This window comes from Clarias gariepinus, chromosome 26, assembly GCF_024256425.1.
Source record: "Clarias gariepinus isolate MV-2021 ecotype Netherlands chromosome 26, CGAR_prim_01v2, whole genome shotgun sequence".
NCBI classification, from domain to species: Eukaryota; Metazoa; Chordata; class Actinopteri; order Siluriformes; family Clariidae; genus Clarias; species Clarias gariepinus.
Genome location: NC_071125.1, coordinates 3,250,922 through 3,268,453, shown reverse-complemented (window position 1 = coordinate 3,268,453; position 17,532 = coordinate 3,250,922). Strand labels below are relative to the sequence as shown.

General features: G+C 38.5%; 1 protein-coding gene across 2 annotated transcripts in view; it reads left to right on the top strand.

Annotated features, from left to right (window-relative positions):
• ext1a (exostosin glycosyltransferase 1a) overlaps positions 1-17,532 on the top strand; it is a 62,574-nt gene that overhangs the window by 31,360 nt on the left and 13,682 nt on the right. For both annotated transcript variants that reach the window (XM_053487938.1, XM_053487937.1), the window contains exon 2: positions 14,900-14,993. In XM_053487938.1, coding sequence (XP_053343913.1) covers positions 14,900-14,993 — 94 coding nt within the window. The remainder of the gene's footprint in view (positions 1-14,899; positions 14,994-17,532) is intronic.

The window sequence follows — 17,532 nt, the reverse complement described above, 5'->3', positions numbered from 1 at the left end:
GGGACCAAACAATCTGATTTATTTTTTTGATTTTATTATGTAATTATTTTAAGAAGAGTACTTCCTGTTTTGATATCAACAAGAATTTCATCTCAGATATAATATGTTGATAAATTAGCAGAGAAATTCTTACTAGTAACACAGTTATTTCCATTTGTTTCATATGTTTGGATTTTTATGTGAAAAATAATTATAATAATTACCCAAAACAAAACTCAATGTTGAAAGAATCAAATAGTTGCTGGGGAATTAGCTAGCTAGCATTGCCTCCGATAAATCTTTAATACGAAACAATATGAAGCAAGGATGAGTTTGGAAACCTGACACAACGATCAAGAATATCAACATTTACCTCAGTAATGAAGGAAAAATGATAGGAAATGAATTGTTTATAACTAGACTTGAATTACATTTGAAAAACCATGAATGCTAATCGAACCCACATGTTTACCTTCAGTATGTGCAGTTAAAAACCAGACAAAATAACAAATAACTTTCAATATTTACCTCAGATGTTGTGGTAAATTGAGAAACTAAAAAAGACTGTTGCTACAATTATGTATCTAGTTAGCGCTGAATGCTAACCAAACTGCCATCTAGCCTTTGGTTTTGTTTGTTTGTTTGTTTGTTTTTAAATGTGTCTACTGTAAAGTTAAAGACAGAGTGGAGATCATACCTGCAGAATCAAAGGGAGAGTGAAAACTAGACAAAATATTTATTTATGATTATCAGCATTTCCCTCACAAACGTTGGTAAAATGCTCATTACAGATTGTTATGCTGTAATTGTATTTGACTGCTAAACAAGTCTAGGACTTTCAGTACCATTAAAGTTCTAATACACGCATTTTAACGGCAGAATTATAAACTCATCCAAGGTATCAGCACTTGGCTTAAATGTGGCGGTAAATCGCTGAGGTAAAGTGTGACTGTAATTACTTTATAATTACACTGAACGGTAATCAAACCTCAATTTAGCCCTCGTCTCTTCCTTTTTTTAAATGTAGGTTATGTAATGGTGCCCTGTAAACCAGACAGAATAGTAAATAATACCAACACACTATCATCATTGCTGTTAAATTGCTAATAAAAGTGGTTTTGTAGCTACAAAGACGCTGTAATTACACTTAGCATTGAGTGCTAACCAAAGCTACATTATTGCGGGTACTGTAAGGAAACAGGAAATTATGTACATTCACAATGTATTGTCCCATAGGAAATAATGTAAACGTAGATAATCCATTTCAGCCACCCAAAAATATTACCAATTTCTAACACTGTAATCATAATTTTTGCGTATAAAAACAAGTAAAGCATTAAGAAAAGTCATGTAAATGGAGTGAAATATCAAATAAACAAACATTAAAGCTCACTTAACCTTAATTTATGATTCCTGTTTTATAAGTGAAAGTGGCTCCCTTTTCTTCTTGCTAACATTCTTGGGAGCCATGGTGCTATGTCTTCACTAAATCTTGCACAAAATGCAAAAAAAAAAAAAAAAATGTGTAAACTTGCTTCGCTTGGCTTTCCACTGACGCAATAAGTTTTGAACGAATCAAAGACGTACGCACAACTTAACTGACGTTCGGTTCATTTGCCACAAATGCTTTGTATGCCGAATCCAATTTCTTGCAAAATCTTAGTTCTTAAGGCGAAAATTCATGTGGCAGGGTGTTCATATGACGTGGTAACACTGTAATCCAAAATATAAAATGTTTACCTCACAGGAAAAAATATTGCATACTACTATTACACTTTAAATAACACCGCTAAACTTTAGATAAAGAACTAATGAACTTTAGTTAGTTTTTTTTTTTTTTTCCTTTTTCTAAATATTCAGCAACTGTTCCAAGTCCACATGTTTTATATAGTAGTTTTTCTGTACTATTGTTGTTTGTATTGTATACCATGTGTTCTATTGTTGTATACAACATCCTGCATCCTGCAATACAAATTTGTGTGTTTGTGTGAAGACTCCGAACTGAACAAGTGTTCTGAAGCAGATCCGATTTTATTTCCTGAGCCAGTTCCTCAGGCTGTCCCAGTTACCCAGCATGCCCCAGCTGTGCTGTGGTGGATCACCCTTTGCAGGGGTCGCAACCTCTCAGCTCTCTCACTCCTTGGCTCAGCTCACTCTCTTGGCTTTTAATTAAGAGATCTCAGAGCCTGCAGCTGACTCCAGTTTACCTCTTCACTGCCACGTCTCGAACAGCTGTTTTCTAACAACCGAGCTAAAACAAAAAGCCCTCTGCGTTATAGGCGAACCCAACTTGAAAGTGATAAAAGGGTCCCCTTGTAGTGTATTTCTTCTCAATGAGGGTTTATGAGCCAAAACCAAATAAATTGTCATAAAGATGTCGGAGCAAATAAACTGCAAAAATTGAGGCCTGTTGGAAAAACGTAAGCAGCTTTGGCTTGGGTTTATACTTACTCGTTTGCAGCTGTTTGTCTAGAATCCAATCTAGAGCTATTAAAAAGATAGATATTTCCTAGATATAATGCTGATATCACCACGCAGAGTATTGCCCAACAACCGATTTTTACACAATCATAAATCAGAATCAGATTTATTGGCCGTGTATGTTAACACTCTCTAGGAATTAGGTACTGGCAGTTAGTGAGGCTCAATAAAATATATTATAATCACAAATAATGATGTATCTATTGTAATGCATGATTCACATGAAATATACAACAGTCAAGCACAGAGTAATAGTCAAAAGTCTGGACACACCTTCTAATTGCATGATCTTTCTTGATTATTTTTTTTCCACTTAGTGAAACAATACTAAAGGCATCCAAAATGTAAAATAATCTCCTTTAAATGGTTGATATTGAGATGTATCTGCTACTTACGCTCTAATCTGATAGTAAGATCTAATCTGAGGTGCTGTTTGGGGATAATTGGTGATTTCTGAGAGAGTTGACTCTAAATTACTTTCTCCTCTGCAGCAGAGGTAAGTTTTGGTCTTCCTTTCCTGGGAAGGTCTTCATAAGAGCCAGTTTCATCATAGAGCTTGATGCGTTTTGCATATGCACTTGACACAATACTGTACTTGCAAAAACTGATTTAGAACAGCTGACCCTCATGTCATAAAATAACAACCAACTGATGTTACTTGAAACGCTAATGTCATGTTATTTCATAGTTATGAAGTCTCCAGTATTGTTCTAGAATGTAGAAAATAAATCACTAAACAAAAAAAACATTGATTTTGAAGGTGTCCAAACTTTTGACCAGTACTGTATATATCAAATCTTCATATTTTGCTTCCAAAGAGCCAGACTGTTTTATTTTTATTTTTAACGTAGTTTTTTGGAATAGTCCTCTAAGTTTGTTTTTTGAGGAATTTGTCCTTAATTTTAAGTCTAGTCCCCTGAGCAGTTTCAGAGGAATGTTTTTGTTTGTTAAGCCACATAGTGACATATGAATCATTCAAGCATTAAAAAAGCATCTAATTTAAGGCATGAACCAGTGAGAAACCAGTGCAGATGATGACAGATGATCAGGCCAGTGATTAGTATACTGCTGATGCTGAATCTGAGTGGTTGGAACAGACGAGAGGGGAAATGAGGTTGATGCTAATGTTAGGTTGTTACATAAACAACTTTTTTATTTTTTTAACCTCCAGCCCAAGACACGGTCCCCTATATGATGCTTTTCAACCATAAAAATGTTCAGCCTCAAGACCATTTTTAAATGAACCAGGCAACTTTCCTCTAACCTGCACTCACAGCTTTCACGTGTCTCCAGACTTATTGAACCGAGCACGGAGATAAAATGCAAGATTGCAAACGACCTCAGATGGCACGAGAGATGTGTCTTTATTTATTTGAGCTTTCACTTAATCACGGACGCTGAAGGCTCAGAAGTAAGTGCACTGTGGGTGCAAATAATTTGAAACCACAACGAACCACCACAGCGCAAGGAAGTCCCACACACAAGTGCAGCCACAAGAGCAACATGCAACACAGGCTTCCAAGAAACATCCAAGAGCAACACGCTGTCAACACGCTGAAAATGGTCCGTGTAATGAAAGGCGAGTGCAATAGAGCACATCTCGAGTTCGCGTTTAAAGCCAGTTTTCCGATAAAGCCGCCTCCCACTTCCACTGGTCTTTCTGCATTTTTATGTGCTTCTCTTTGCTAGATGTAAGCTCTTCACTTGGATTGATCTCAACAACTTGTGGCTTCTGATATCAGGCTTTGGTGATAAGTGGTTTCTAAATAGCTGCTAAACTGTACGCATCAGCATTTCACGAAACTCATAGTGTGCATTCTGTGGTTTTACAGTTTACACAGCAATTCTGAGAATATTTACTGTTGATCTTGTTAGAAAAAACCTTTCTAGAATTAGTTTGAGACACTCACGACATGTGTATTAGTTGTCACCTGAGTGTGATAATCTGGTGTTCATTTCGAGCAAGGTTTAATGCCTGGGCGCATCATCGAAGCGAAAATAAAAATAAAATGCACATTGGTGTATATCTTTTTTTTCTTTTCTTTTTTTTTTTTTTTTTTTGCATTAACGTTTTTAACGATTCTGCATTACAGCTTGGATTTGTATGTCTTCAGTTTTTCCAGGCTGAATGATTTCACATGTTTTTAGTTTTTTTTTGGCCTGGAAGGCTCTTTATTTTGGAGTTTTTCATCAGCCACAGTTTCCAGCCAAGTAAAGCATAAAGAAATCAGAGTCAACCACCTAAGTAATTTTTCAATAAACTAACACAAACCCTACTGAATCCTAATTGTAAACTGTGGGTAATTTTTCTATTTTCTTTCTAGTGAAGAAATTATATATAAAAATATGTATTACACTCCATATCTTCCAAGTCGAATAATGCTGTAGTTTTTTTAACGATTAAAGACAATAAATTTTTTATGTTTCCTGTGAGGCTTTGATGTTTTCTTTGATGTTTGTCTCGCATTTACAGAAGCAGTCAAAAAATATAAATATTTAAGAATAAAATATATATGTATTATTTTTTTTTTTTTTTTGTGTGTGTATAAGGAACTTCCACCAGAATTTGAAGCGTTCTGATAGCCCTCTCTCTCCGTTAGCATTGTATAAACAGGTCATGAGGGTGTGAAGCTAAAATGCACAATCAGAACTTTTTCCTCACTTTTAATACTAAGACACGTCAGCTGGACGTTATTACATGGCAAACCTTAATGATTGTGCACGGCGCCCCCTCCTCGTGTGGAGCAGGATTATGGCAGGGAAAAAAAAGCTTAGATTTTTGCTTTGTACCAGACTTGGCATTAAACAATTAACAATAGATGTTACACATCATTCTTCAAAACCTGAGAGAAATAAAGATGCTTGAAGCAAATCAGACCTTGAGTAAGTCAGTAATCTGCCTATGATTCACAGTGTGATTATCAAGTTTTATAATAAGTTTATTAGTTATAATATTAAGTAGTATAATAAGAAAAAAAACACCTTAGGATGTAGGATTATTTATCAAAATAAACAACGTGTAGCTTCATACGGGTAACTTCATTAGACCTTGGGTAGCAACATCACATTACTGTTTTTTTTCCATGCAGTAGCAAGGCACAGACTGGGTTAAAGTAATTAAGAGTTTTTTGTCAGATTATTGTTTTTTAATAAACTAAAAAAGTTTTTGGAATCTAATTTTACAGAAAGAATAATTGGAGGACTCGAGCCAGAGTGTATTAATTAATGACTAACACAGTAGATAATTAATTACCCAGGTTCACCTTTAAACTATTTGGACTCAGAGTTGAGGTTTGAGGCAGAAAGAGAGAGAGAGAGAGAGAATCAAGACATTGTGTATTTTTTTTTTTTCAAGTCCACAATAGGACACTAGCTTAGTATCTAATTTTATCGAAACAATCCGATATGTATGTGTGTGTATACATGTTTGGTACTGTTTGTGTTTTAGATGAAATAATTTGGATGCTGAGATAGTGTAGCATTGTGTACTTGTTTTTTTTTTAAATATGTGTGAAAGACTCATTGCCAGTTATCGCAAATGCTTTATTGCAATTGTTGCCGCCAAGGGTGGCACAACCGGTTATTAGCTTTAGGGGCAATTACTTTTTCACACAGGGCCAGGCAGGTTTGGACAGCTTTTTTTTTCCCTGAACAAAATGAAATCATTTAAAAATTGTGATTTTTTTTTGTTGTTGTTGTCTTTACTCAGGTTATATTATATAAGAGGGCAAATACTTTTTCACAGCACTGTGTATCGGTGCTTTATTGTATGCATGTCGTGATTTTTCAGAAAAGTCTTCAGGCGGCAGGGTGGTGTAGTGGTTAGCACTGTGGCCTCACACCATCGGGGTCGAAACACCAAATAGAGTGTGTGTACATGTGTGTGTGTGTGTACATGTGTATGTGCTCATGTGACCTTCAATGGACCGGCACCTAATCCAGGTTGTACCCCGCCTCCTGCCTTGAGTCCCCTGGCATGACCCATATCTCTGCTGGTCCGCCCCTGTGCTCGTCTCTTTTCATATTCATTGTATTTCAGTCTGAATTTATTCACTTAAGTGTGTTTTGTGTGTGTGTGTGTGTGTGTAGTCAGAAGTGTGTTTAGTCGCAGTGTCCGCCTTGTGTGAAGGTAATAGACGACCGTCTCGCACTCGGGCATGGAGAAGTCCTCTGACCTCCTGTGTTCACTCAGTTCATTGGAAAAGCTCAGTGTAATGGACGTGTGAGGGTTTGAAAGTGACTTTTTCCCGTCTCTTGTTCAGAAAAGAGGCATTATGGGACATGGGTGAAGTGGATTCCAGCTGAGATACTTTATATTTAGAGAGAGACAGATATGGAGAGACACTTTCTCTCTCGCGTGCGCTCTCTCTCCCTGCCTTTCTCTCTCTCTGTCTTTCTCCATCTTGCTTTGTCTTGCTCTGTGTCCCCTCTCTCTCTCTTAATCATATTTCTTACTGTCCCTTTCTGTATTTTTTTCTCTCTCTCTATCTTTATCTCTCTTTCTGTTTGTCTTGCTTTGTGTTTTGCTATCTCTCTCTCTTTCTGTCTTTCTCTCCCTCTCTCTCTCTTTCTCTGTCTTTCTTCCTGTACCTTTCTGTGTGTCTTGCTGTGTCTTCTCTCTCTCTCTCTCTCTCTCTCTCTCTCTCTTTAACTATTTGATTGAGCATATTTCTTCTTCTCTTTTTAATTGTCTCTCTCTCTCCCTGTCCTGGTCTGCATTTCTCACTTTGTGTATCTTGCTTTTGTGTCCCCTCTCTCTCTCTCTCTCTCTCTCTCTCTCTCTCTCTGTGTGTGTGTTTGTATTTGTCTCTCTGTCTCTTTCTTGTTTCTTTGCCATACTTTTTGTCTCTGGCTCCTTTTGTTTGTGTCTCTCTTTTTTTCTAGTGTCTCCTTTTATGTGTGACTCTGTCTTTTTCTCTATCTTTCTTTTTCTGACTTTTCTGTTTCTCTCTCTCTCTCTATGGTGGTTCTGTCTTTCTTTTTTGTGACTGTCTTTCATGCTCATTCATGCCTCTTCTATTGTGTTGTCTCCCTCTCTCTCTTCTTCTCGAGCGATCTCTATTTCTGGGACTGTCTCTTTTCCCCCTCTCTCTCCATGCATCTCTCTTGTTTTTCTTTTACTTTTTTTTGACTCCATGCCTTCCTCTGTTTCTCTCTCTCTCTCTTTCTTTTTGTCTTAGTCTTTATTTCATACGCCAGATTGATTTTCTAGTGAAAGAGAGCTGCTTCTCATCTTGTTCCCGTTCTCGGTCACTCTGATCTGTTTAGCTTTTTTTTTGCCTCATCAGCTCATCAGTGCGCCTGCCAGGCCTGCGACTGACATCATTACAGTATCCGTCTCTGCGCTCGGCCTCGCGCCTCGCTCGTAAAGCGTCTGCCAGGAGAATAAATGGAAATGAAAGCAGAAAGCTTTCTGCGATCAAATTTAAAGCGTCTTTGTCTCCCTAATGCCGGCGCAGAAGTGCTTTCCGAGTGGTTACTGAGTGATTCAGGAGCAGTTTTCCTTTCTTAAGCTGGAGCCAAGCAATTTAAAACAGATTGTTTTTTTTTGTTTTTTTTTCCCCTCTTATTAGAGACCTAATTTTATTTGCAGACGTGCAATCTGTAACGTTTTCCGTATAAAGGTTGATAATACGTTGAGTGAATAAAACATGTCGAAGTGTAAAGTGATAAATAAAAATGCTTTTATTTATGCCCGATTTTATTCGCGTTTAGAGTTTGCTTTTGTTTTTGCAGTAAAGCCATAGGTCTCAGAACTGTGTGTGTGTGTGTGTGTGTGTGTGTGTGTGTACATGTTAATGATCCACCTGGAATACTCATCACGCAATACATTTCTTCATACCTGAAACTCCTTGTTATCGACTACTGATAAGCTTCTTATATGAGGTCACAAAAAGGGGAAAATCTAATCACGTATTTCAGCCCTGGACAATCCAAAAATGGAACAAGAACAAAAAGCATATAAATGTATATATATAGAGAGAAAGATGTGGCGTCTTAAGAAAAACATGCTTAATTTATGGAATGAGTCTCCAGTTTTAGTATGTTTTCCGTTTCTTGTTAACTTTAAAAAAGCTGATTTTGTACTATCATTATATTTTAGAGAAAAAAAAGAATAAATGATGAGAAGTACTGTTTTTAACTGTTGTGTTGGGAAAAAAAACTCACATTCTAGCGGGAAATGGATAAACCGTATGGTACTAAGTGCTGTGGTATAAAAAAGAAATTGAACATTTTTGAATACTAAAGACGGGGTAAAAATCTATTCGGCCACCTATCGCGATTCTTAGACAGAAACTATGTCTCTTTTATATGTTATATATTTTTGATTAGCTTTTAGTTTATGCATGCTTGTAATTTTTTATCTTTGTCTTTCTCTCTCCGTGTCTTTCTCTTTCTGTGTGAGACTGTCTCTCTCTTTGTTTGTGTTTCTCTTTTTCTCACTGTCTGTCTCCTCTCTCTCTATGATGACACTGTATTTGTCTTTTTTGTGAGATTGTCTCCGTCTTTCCTCTCTATATAACGACACTGTATTTGTCTCTCTTTTTTGTGAGACTGTCTCTCTCTCTATGATGACACCGTATTTGTCTTTTTTGTGAAACTGTCTCTCTCCTCTCTCTCTATGATGACACCGTATTTGTCTTTTTTGTGAAACTGTCTCTCTCCTCTCTCTCTATGATGACACCGTATTTGTCTTTTTTGTGAAACTGTCTCTCTCCTCTCTCTCTATGATGACACTGTATTTGTGTCACTATTTCGTGAGACTGTCTCCTTTCTCTCTATGATGACACCGTATGTCTCTCTTTTTTGTGAGACTCTTTCTTCCTCTCTTTGACACTGTATTTGTCTCTCTTTTTTGTGAGACATAAACCTAATATTATTATTAAGATTTCAGAAAACGCGTGCGTTCCTACTTTATTGCGCCACCCTGTCGGTGATTATTTTTATTATGTCAAGGGTAACATTCACTCCACATTTCTTTATAACACACTTTATCGCACACTGACGCTTTCTGTTTTTCTCACCATTTCGAATCTACAGATGGCGCCGACACGCCAGCGGGATTGTCGGAAACGCTCGGGAATCGTCATTGTGGTCCGCTCGCGTCATGCGGGCTTTAAATCTGTCATTGCCCTGCAATTATACACCGTGCAATTAGCGTATGAGTGTGTCGCGGTGGCTGCGGGATGATAATTGACATGTCATCCTTCTGGTGTGTGTTTTGTCAGGTTTATATTTGTTGACTTGCCGGTGGGTGGTTCTACAAAGCGTGTGTGTGTGTGTGTCCGTCTTTAGTGCTGGTCTACGTTGTGTTGTGGTGTTTTTTTTTTTTTTTTTTTGTTCTAATTACATGGTCATTGCAGATAGATTTCCTGTTGTTTTCTATGAGTGTGTGTGTGGTGTTATTATCGTTGATGTTGTTGCCAAGTGAGCCTTTATCTCCTTTAATCTGATTTCTGCCAACCTGACGGTTACCACGGCAACCAATGCCAACATATAATCGCAGACATGAAGGCCATGTTCGTAAACCATCCGCAGCTCGTTAATTCATTTTTTTTAACATATTGTAAATCAAATAAAGCTCTTTCTGTTCAGTCCTAGGATGTAAATTTCACGAGTCTTAAAAAAAAAGGGTTTCCTACTCTCTCACAGTTGTTGTGAAAGAAGGATTTTGTCTAAACAGGATGTCCAAACTGTCCGGTACGTTTAGGGACAAATAATCACTGACGGTAGGATATCTGATATCTGTAATAATAATAATTATAATAATTTCCTGACGACAATTCCGTGCAATAAGCTGAAAAAGGGACAGAATAAAATAAATTACACACACACACACACACACACCTACACAGCCACAGCTGATGAAGTGGGAATGCACGCAAGAGCGTCACTCTTGACATTTTTCCCGAAATTCTAATAATATTAGGTATAGAATAAATTTTATAGAGAAACTGGATACAGCCCAGGTGTAATGCAGGCTGTGGAAATCGTTCTTTAAAAGAAAAAGAGAGTGCACATATTAAAATAATTGATTCCTAATGACATCACATTTATACATTTATAAGGTCACCTTTATTTAATTGAGCAAATAGTTAAGATTATCCACTGGATAATTACTGCAGTGATTAATATGGTTCAGCGGCGACGAGTTATTTAACCATAACCGAGGCAGTGAGGAGCTTCTGAAGAAGACGTTTCAGAAGGTTTATAATTACCTGATTAAGATTCCTGAAACTGCTAAAATAGTGTTAGGAACTATAGAACACTAGGGCTGTGCAAAAATATCGATACATCTAACCATCGCGATAATTTATTTTACGATAGTGTATCGATAGTCAAACCTCGAGTATCGATACTACACTTAAGTTTCTAATAGTTTGGAGGCAAGAGAGTTTTTGGTCTAACAGTTTGGTGACAATGAATACCTCATATTAGAGCATTATGTTCCAGTTTTATGTTTACTTGATGAACTTAAATTTTTTTGCTTAAATTTATTTTAGTTTTATAAATTGTTTATTTAATTTATATGTAACTTTAGTGGCATATATATTTTAGTTGAATGTTTAAGTGTTAAGTGTTTTATAACAATATGGACTTCAATCACACTGTGCCGTTCTAATGAATTGGAATGGATGGAAAATAAATTGGAATTGGAATTTTAATTCGTCTGCCTACTTTATCAAGTTGTCAATATAATGTGACACACATACTAATACAAACTATTGCAATATATCACAATATGTATTGTATCGCAATATATCGTGATTTATCGTATCGTGACTCATGTATCATGATACGTATCGTATCGTGAGGCCCTTGCCAATACACAGCCTTATAGAACACATCAATAAACCTGGGAGGATTGTGGTGATCCATCATCTTGTAGAAAAAAAACAACAGTAGAGTTCACAGCTATGTTTAATAGTGTTCTGAAGGGATGTGACTCAAGGGATTGGGACTAAACAGCTGTGTTGACGTAAGAAAAACACTTATCATTATTCGGAAAAAAGCCTTCCATTTGCCTAAGAATGGACTGTGAAGCGATGGAAAAAGGTCATGTGGTCTGATGAGTCCGGATTGATCCTGTTCCAGAGTGATGGGCGTGTCGGGGTAAAAAGAGAAGTAGATGAAGCGATGCTCCCATCATGCATAGTTTCTACTGTACACACCTGTAGTGTTATGATGTGGAGTTGCTTCAGTTGCTCAGGTCGAGGCTCAGCAACATTATGTGGGCAAAAAATGAAGTAAGCTGACGACCTGAATGTCCTGAGTGACCCGGGACCGTATTCACAAAGCTTCTTAAGCCGGAGCGTTGCTCCTAATGATGAAATTCCCAAACAATTCTTAGAATTATGACATTTTCTTAGAATTTCCCCTCAAATTTAGGACTAAATCTTAGTAAAAAATAAAAATGATTTATGAAACATCTTACATAACATCCTAAGGTAAAGAGTAGAGAGGAGGACTGTTAGGAGGCTGAAGTGTTTCTATAGCAGAGGACAAAATGGTGGAAAGAAGAAATATAAGATAGGAGCTCTCGGAGAGAATTCTGAGAAGCTTTGTGAATGCACACCCTGATTTTTTATTTTTTTCCCATCCATGGATTTTTACTTCTCTGATGGCACAGGCATATTCGAAGATGACGATGCCAGGATTCATCAGATGAGATTTTTAGATGTTGGATTGTCCAACATGGAGTCCTGACCTCAACCCCACTGAGAATCTTTGGGATGTGCTGGAGAAGGTTTTCCGATCCTCCCATCACAACAAGATCCTGGTGGGAAATTAATGCGACTCTGGACGAAAATAAACATCGTGACGTTAGATAAGGTTATCAAAACTATGTCATGGTCATTATTTAAGGCAAAAGGTGTTAATCCAAAGCTGTGTGTGTGTTAGTTTTTTATTTATAATTTTTTTACATTTGGGCGGCTTAAGATCGTGTACTGGAAACCAGGAAGTGTCACGATTCAGAACATTCACGGTGTACTTACCAGGATTTCTTCATCCTGCTGGCGGTGTAACATGAGGTGGAAGTGTCAGCTAAACAGCATTAGTGTGTGTGTGTGTGTGTGTGTGTGTGTGTGTGTGTGTGTGTGTGTGTGTTCAGACTCGCAAAGGCGCCGAGCTGCGATGCATTAGCTTTTCTTAGAGACGCGGTGCAACTTGACCTGCGCTTGTGATGAAGGCAGATTTCAGTGATGCATGTGAGAACGCTCGGCGAGTGCAGCGCCGCGACTCCTTCTCCACCGATCCCTAAACCTCACCGATAAGGAGCAACGAGTTCATTCCCAAAAGCCACACGATGGAAGATTTATTGTAACCCGATTCGATGTATATCAAGATCGGCCTGTCCCAAAAACGAATAAGGGTCGGAATGTCTCCGTTTTCTTTCATTTTTTTCTAGATTAGAGATAGCGAGCCTGTAAGAAAGAGGGGAAAAAAAGCCTGAGAATCTGCCGAAGGATGATAAGGAGGAGGTGGAGGAACCGGGACAGACAGGCCTCGGCGTTGGGAACAGCGAAGGAATGTTCAATTAGGAATTCCAAACAGCTCTTTAAGCCAAGCGCCGACAGAGACGCTCAAATTTTTTTTCCCCTCTGACTGAGACAGGGTCATCGAGGTCACGTTTCTGCACATCACCTCACTTCAGATGTAGGTGTTTGTGCAGGATAAATGCGCCTATTTTTTAACTTTATTACTTACAGTATCCCCTAGTAGAGAATCAGTTCAAGTGCACATGGCCTCCCGTGACCTCTCGTCAGAGCACCGGGTTCACACACACACACACACACACACACAAAGGGGCCGAAGCATTTCAGAGCGTAAGACAGCGGAAACACGGTTCTCCTGCTGTTCCGATGTTATCAGTTCAGATCAGCGAGCGAAGCCAACTGTTGATTGTTGGAGTCAATGAGGGCGCCGGGGCGGTAAACACGGTGTCTGAGAGTGTCAGCGATAGTTCAGAGTGCAGTGTTGTTCAGGACTGGTGTTGGTTTTTTTTTTTTTTTTTCTTTTAATAAAAGACCAGGAAATGAATAGACAGAGAACATTAGATATACAGTAGATTGAAATCCCAATTTTGTTACCCAACACCAGGTGACTGATACAGGACGTATCATAGTCAGGACATCACAAGGCAGAGAAAATGAGCATTGGACTGTACTGGAATTCCTAGGTAGCAACTTTAAGTTTGTTAAAAGTGTGTGTGTGTGTGTGTGTGTGTGTGTGTGTGTGTGTGTACATTCATGACAAATGGTCGTGGTTGTGGCATCGCCTTTGCATCCTTGACTGATCATCCTGTTCGTGTCCTTGACTGTTAATCACGTTCACGCCTCCAACAGATCCTCGTGTTTCAATTTCCAGCTAATCAATCAGATCCTTGAACAGACTTGTCTCGCTTTTAAAATAAAAAATAAATATTCCACTATGACATTATTAAAAAACAATGACTTTTATATGGGTCGGGGTTCGATTTGTGTGTGTGGAGTTCAAAGATCTATTGTAATGAATGCAGACGAAGTTCAGCTAATAATAATTATTATTATTATTTTAATTTATTTAAGATTACCATGGTGGTGTTCGAGTCAATCCGGGGCTTTTGATTATGCAGAATAATAATAGCTCTGAGACTAAATTCTTCCTTTATTTCTTTCGATATAATTCTTAGCTACACTTACACACCTACCCCAGTGTTTCACTAGCGCTTGGATAGCGTTTAGGTAAAATGTTTTCTGAATACCCCAGAGCCATGTTTGGACTGCCTGTTACGTCTGAAATTCTGGCCTCCCAGGAACTCCTTGATTGGCCCCCTTTCCTTTAATGGAACGGCCTGGTTTGATCTTTTTTTTCCTCATACAGCCCACTGCATCATTAGAAGAACTTAGCTTTGAATCATTGAGTTATTGATCTGTACGGCTTTGGGTTATTGCCACACACCACCGTACAGTCAGAGCATAGAGTCAGTCAGAATACAGCGCTCCTAGAGTAGATAGGATTAAGAGCATTCCTCAACACCTCAGTAGAGTGATTGTTTGGCTGTGCTGGGGCTCGAACCTCTGACCTTCTGATGAGTAACCCACAGCTTTAACTGTTTTGAGTCACCACTGTCCTATTAAACGAGTTCACCCACACACTAATTCCTTTGGTGATGCTAAATGTTGAGTGGTTGAAACAGACGAGAGGGGAAATGAGGTCGCTGCTGAGGTTGATACATAAACAAATCATTTTTAGAAGAATCTCTAGGCACTTTGTATCCTGTCACAGTAAAACATTTGTTCTCATCTCTTTTGTTTAATCTACTGTACATCATTTAATGTCATTCAGTATGAAGAAATGGAGGTTTTAGACTTTTGCACAGAACTGAAAAACAAAAATAATGACAGTGTCTGACCGCTTAATGACAGTGTATCTTTTTTCTGTTTTTTATTTCTAGGTATGACTACAAAGAAATGTTGCACAACTCTACCTTTTGTCTGGTGCCTAGAGGACGCCGCCTGGGCTCCTTCCGCTTCCTCGAGGCTTTACAGGCGAGTTGTGTTTTTTCAGGTCATGATTGTTCTGTAAGTGCTATTGACCCACTTTCGTCTTTACGTTGGTGTCGATTCATTTCCTTACATTAATTTGAGAAAGATGGTGCTGTATTCTGATACATTCACAGACCACACCTCTTTCTCTGTGATTGACAGGAACATGGGCCACACCTTTTTCACTCCTAATTTTCAATTAATGAAATCTGGTTTCAAACTTCACTTTGCTGTACAAAAAAAACTTTGCATTTTCCTAGGCATCATTACGACGCGCCAAAGTGTGCGAGTGTTACAGTAGATATCGCACTTATCCTCTGTCCTGATCTGATTTTCTAGTCACACACACACACACACACACACTTTGTATGCCGCTGCTTTATTTCCCCTCTTTCCCTTTTTATTATTTTAAAGCTTTGCATGTGTAATGTAGCGGCGACGTTGCTCTGCGACTGTAACGACGAGCATTTCTGCAGATCCGGTTAACGACGCCGAAGGGATTAAGGCGAGTGAGCGTCAGCCAATCGCGCAGCGGCGTCCCGCTTAACAGATTAGCGGCAGGACACGGACGCACAAAACCAAAGCACGAACCTTGTTAAACATCGAACGGTTTAGTACACGTTCACGCGAACAGGGGATCGGTTCAGAGAGGCCCGTTTGCTGTTGTTATTGTGCGCCGTCGTGGGACGCCGTTATACAACACGCCGTGACTCTGGTTTTTGTTAACGCCGATTCGAAATTACGCACAGCTGAATCTGGTCTGTTGCGGGTGGGAAAAAGAGAGAGAGATGCAATAAATGAAGCGAGGCGTTTTAAGATGTAATTGGATTGATACTTTGTGATCATTTCCCAACGTTGTGTTTCATCTTTTTGTATCATCAGACTATTGTGTGTGTGTGTGTCTGTGTTTCATGATTAAGGCATATTAAGGTATAGAGCAAAAAGTTCACTTCACAGTTAATGAAATAATCTGGAATAGTGGAATAGATTAATGCCCTGTTTAATCCAATAATAGAAGTAATGAAAGTCTGTTAGATGCAAAATGTCAGATGCACGCACACACACACACACACACCTTCCTGTTTTTCTGCATTAGATAGACAGGTGTGAACTCTACTCTGAGCTGTGTAGACTCTTGATTCGTTTCGATTTCATTTAATAGCACTTTGTAAACTAATGTTTACCGTCTGACTTCCCTCAAGCTGATGTATTTGTTCTAGTTTTCCGTTTCATGTATTAACTGTTGAAAGTATCTAATAAGTCTAAACTAATGAGTATCTAATGCATTGTAGCTTGTGGTTTTGGCGGTTTAAACGTCACGTCCCTGACAAGGCGATTTTCTTTTTCTCCTGCCAAGCTTCTGCACCACGCTCCAGTCCAGCAGGTGGCGGCGTTGCACCAATCGCTCATAAAGTTAAAAGAAGAAGAACGATAATCTCGTAAAACACGCATATTTGCGGAAATGGAAGCGGTTTCATGTTGCCTGCTGAAGCTGTGATGTACTTTTAGGGATTTAAAAAAAATTATTTGTAAAATAATTTAAAACGATTTAATATAGTGAATCGAAGAGTCAGTTTTCAATTTTTAAATCGATTTACTTAATTAAATCGACCCACAAACAATTGATTAAATTGCATACTCGATTAAATTGAAGTATAGCAATTTTATATTTGTGTTTTTTGATTTTTTTTGTGATTTACACATTCTAACACGGATTTGAACATCTATATCGCATTTATGTTACATTTCTGATACATTTCGCTTTTGAACTTTGAGGGGCGTGGCCTAAAGCATTCAGTGATGCCAAAGCATTTAGATTATTCATGATGTCCGCCTCAGGATCGTTACAGCTTTTAGTTACGCAGTGAATAAATGAATCACGTCCCACCGCTACCACTCCAAAGTTTGGAATTATCAACATTTCGTCATGAAGCTTTATTCCTTGTATAGAGTGCAACAACAGTTTGACAAATATGAAGTAAAAAAAAAACCCTGTTATTCTGTAAAATTAAAAGTCCCACTTTGACTTGAACGCCCTTCATACCGTTTATAAAAATACCTCATATAAAAGTAATAATAGTGTCATTGGAAAAACTATTATATTTATCTCGTATCAGCATTTTCTCCAAGTAAATGATAACCATTGATTGTTTTCCTGTAACTGCGCACCCTGAAGTGTGTTACTGGTCATCAGTTTTTGTCTCGAGTCAGCATCTGCGTCAGCGCCGGCTACCATTTTAACCTCACCGGAGCAATCCATCCTGAAGCGGTTTGTCGAACTGAAATCTCGTGTGTGACGCCCCGCGTAGCAGTGTGTTATTTTACGTCGAGCTTCCATACGAGCGCGTTTACAGAAGCTGTCAGCTGCGGGGTGGGAGACCACACTGAAACTCTCCCCATAGCCGCCGGCTAAAGCTTTATCATCCCGATGTCCTGCTGGGTTTCCTCTCACTCTCGCTATCTGTTTTCTAACCACCCATTCTGTGCCACTTCTGATCTTTACATCAGCTCCATTTCTCTCCGCTACAATTAAAGTTTTTCT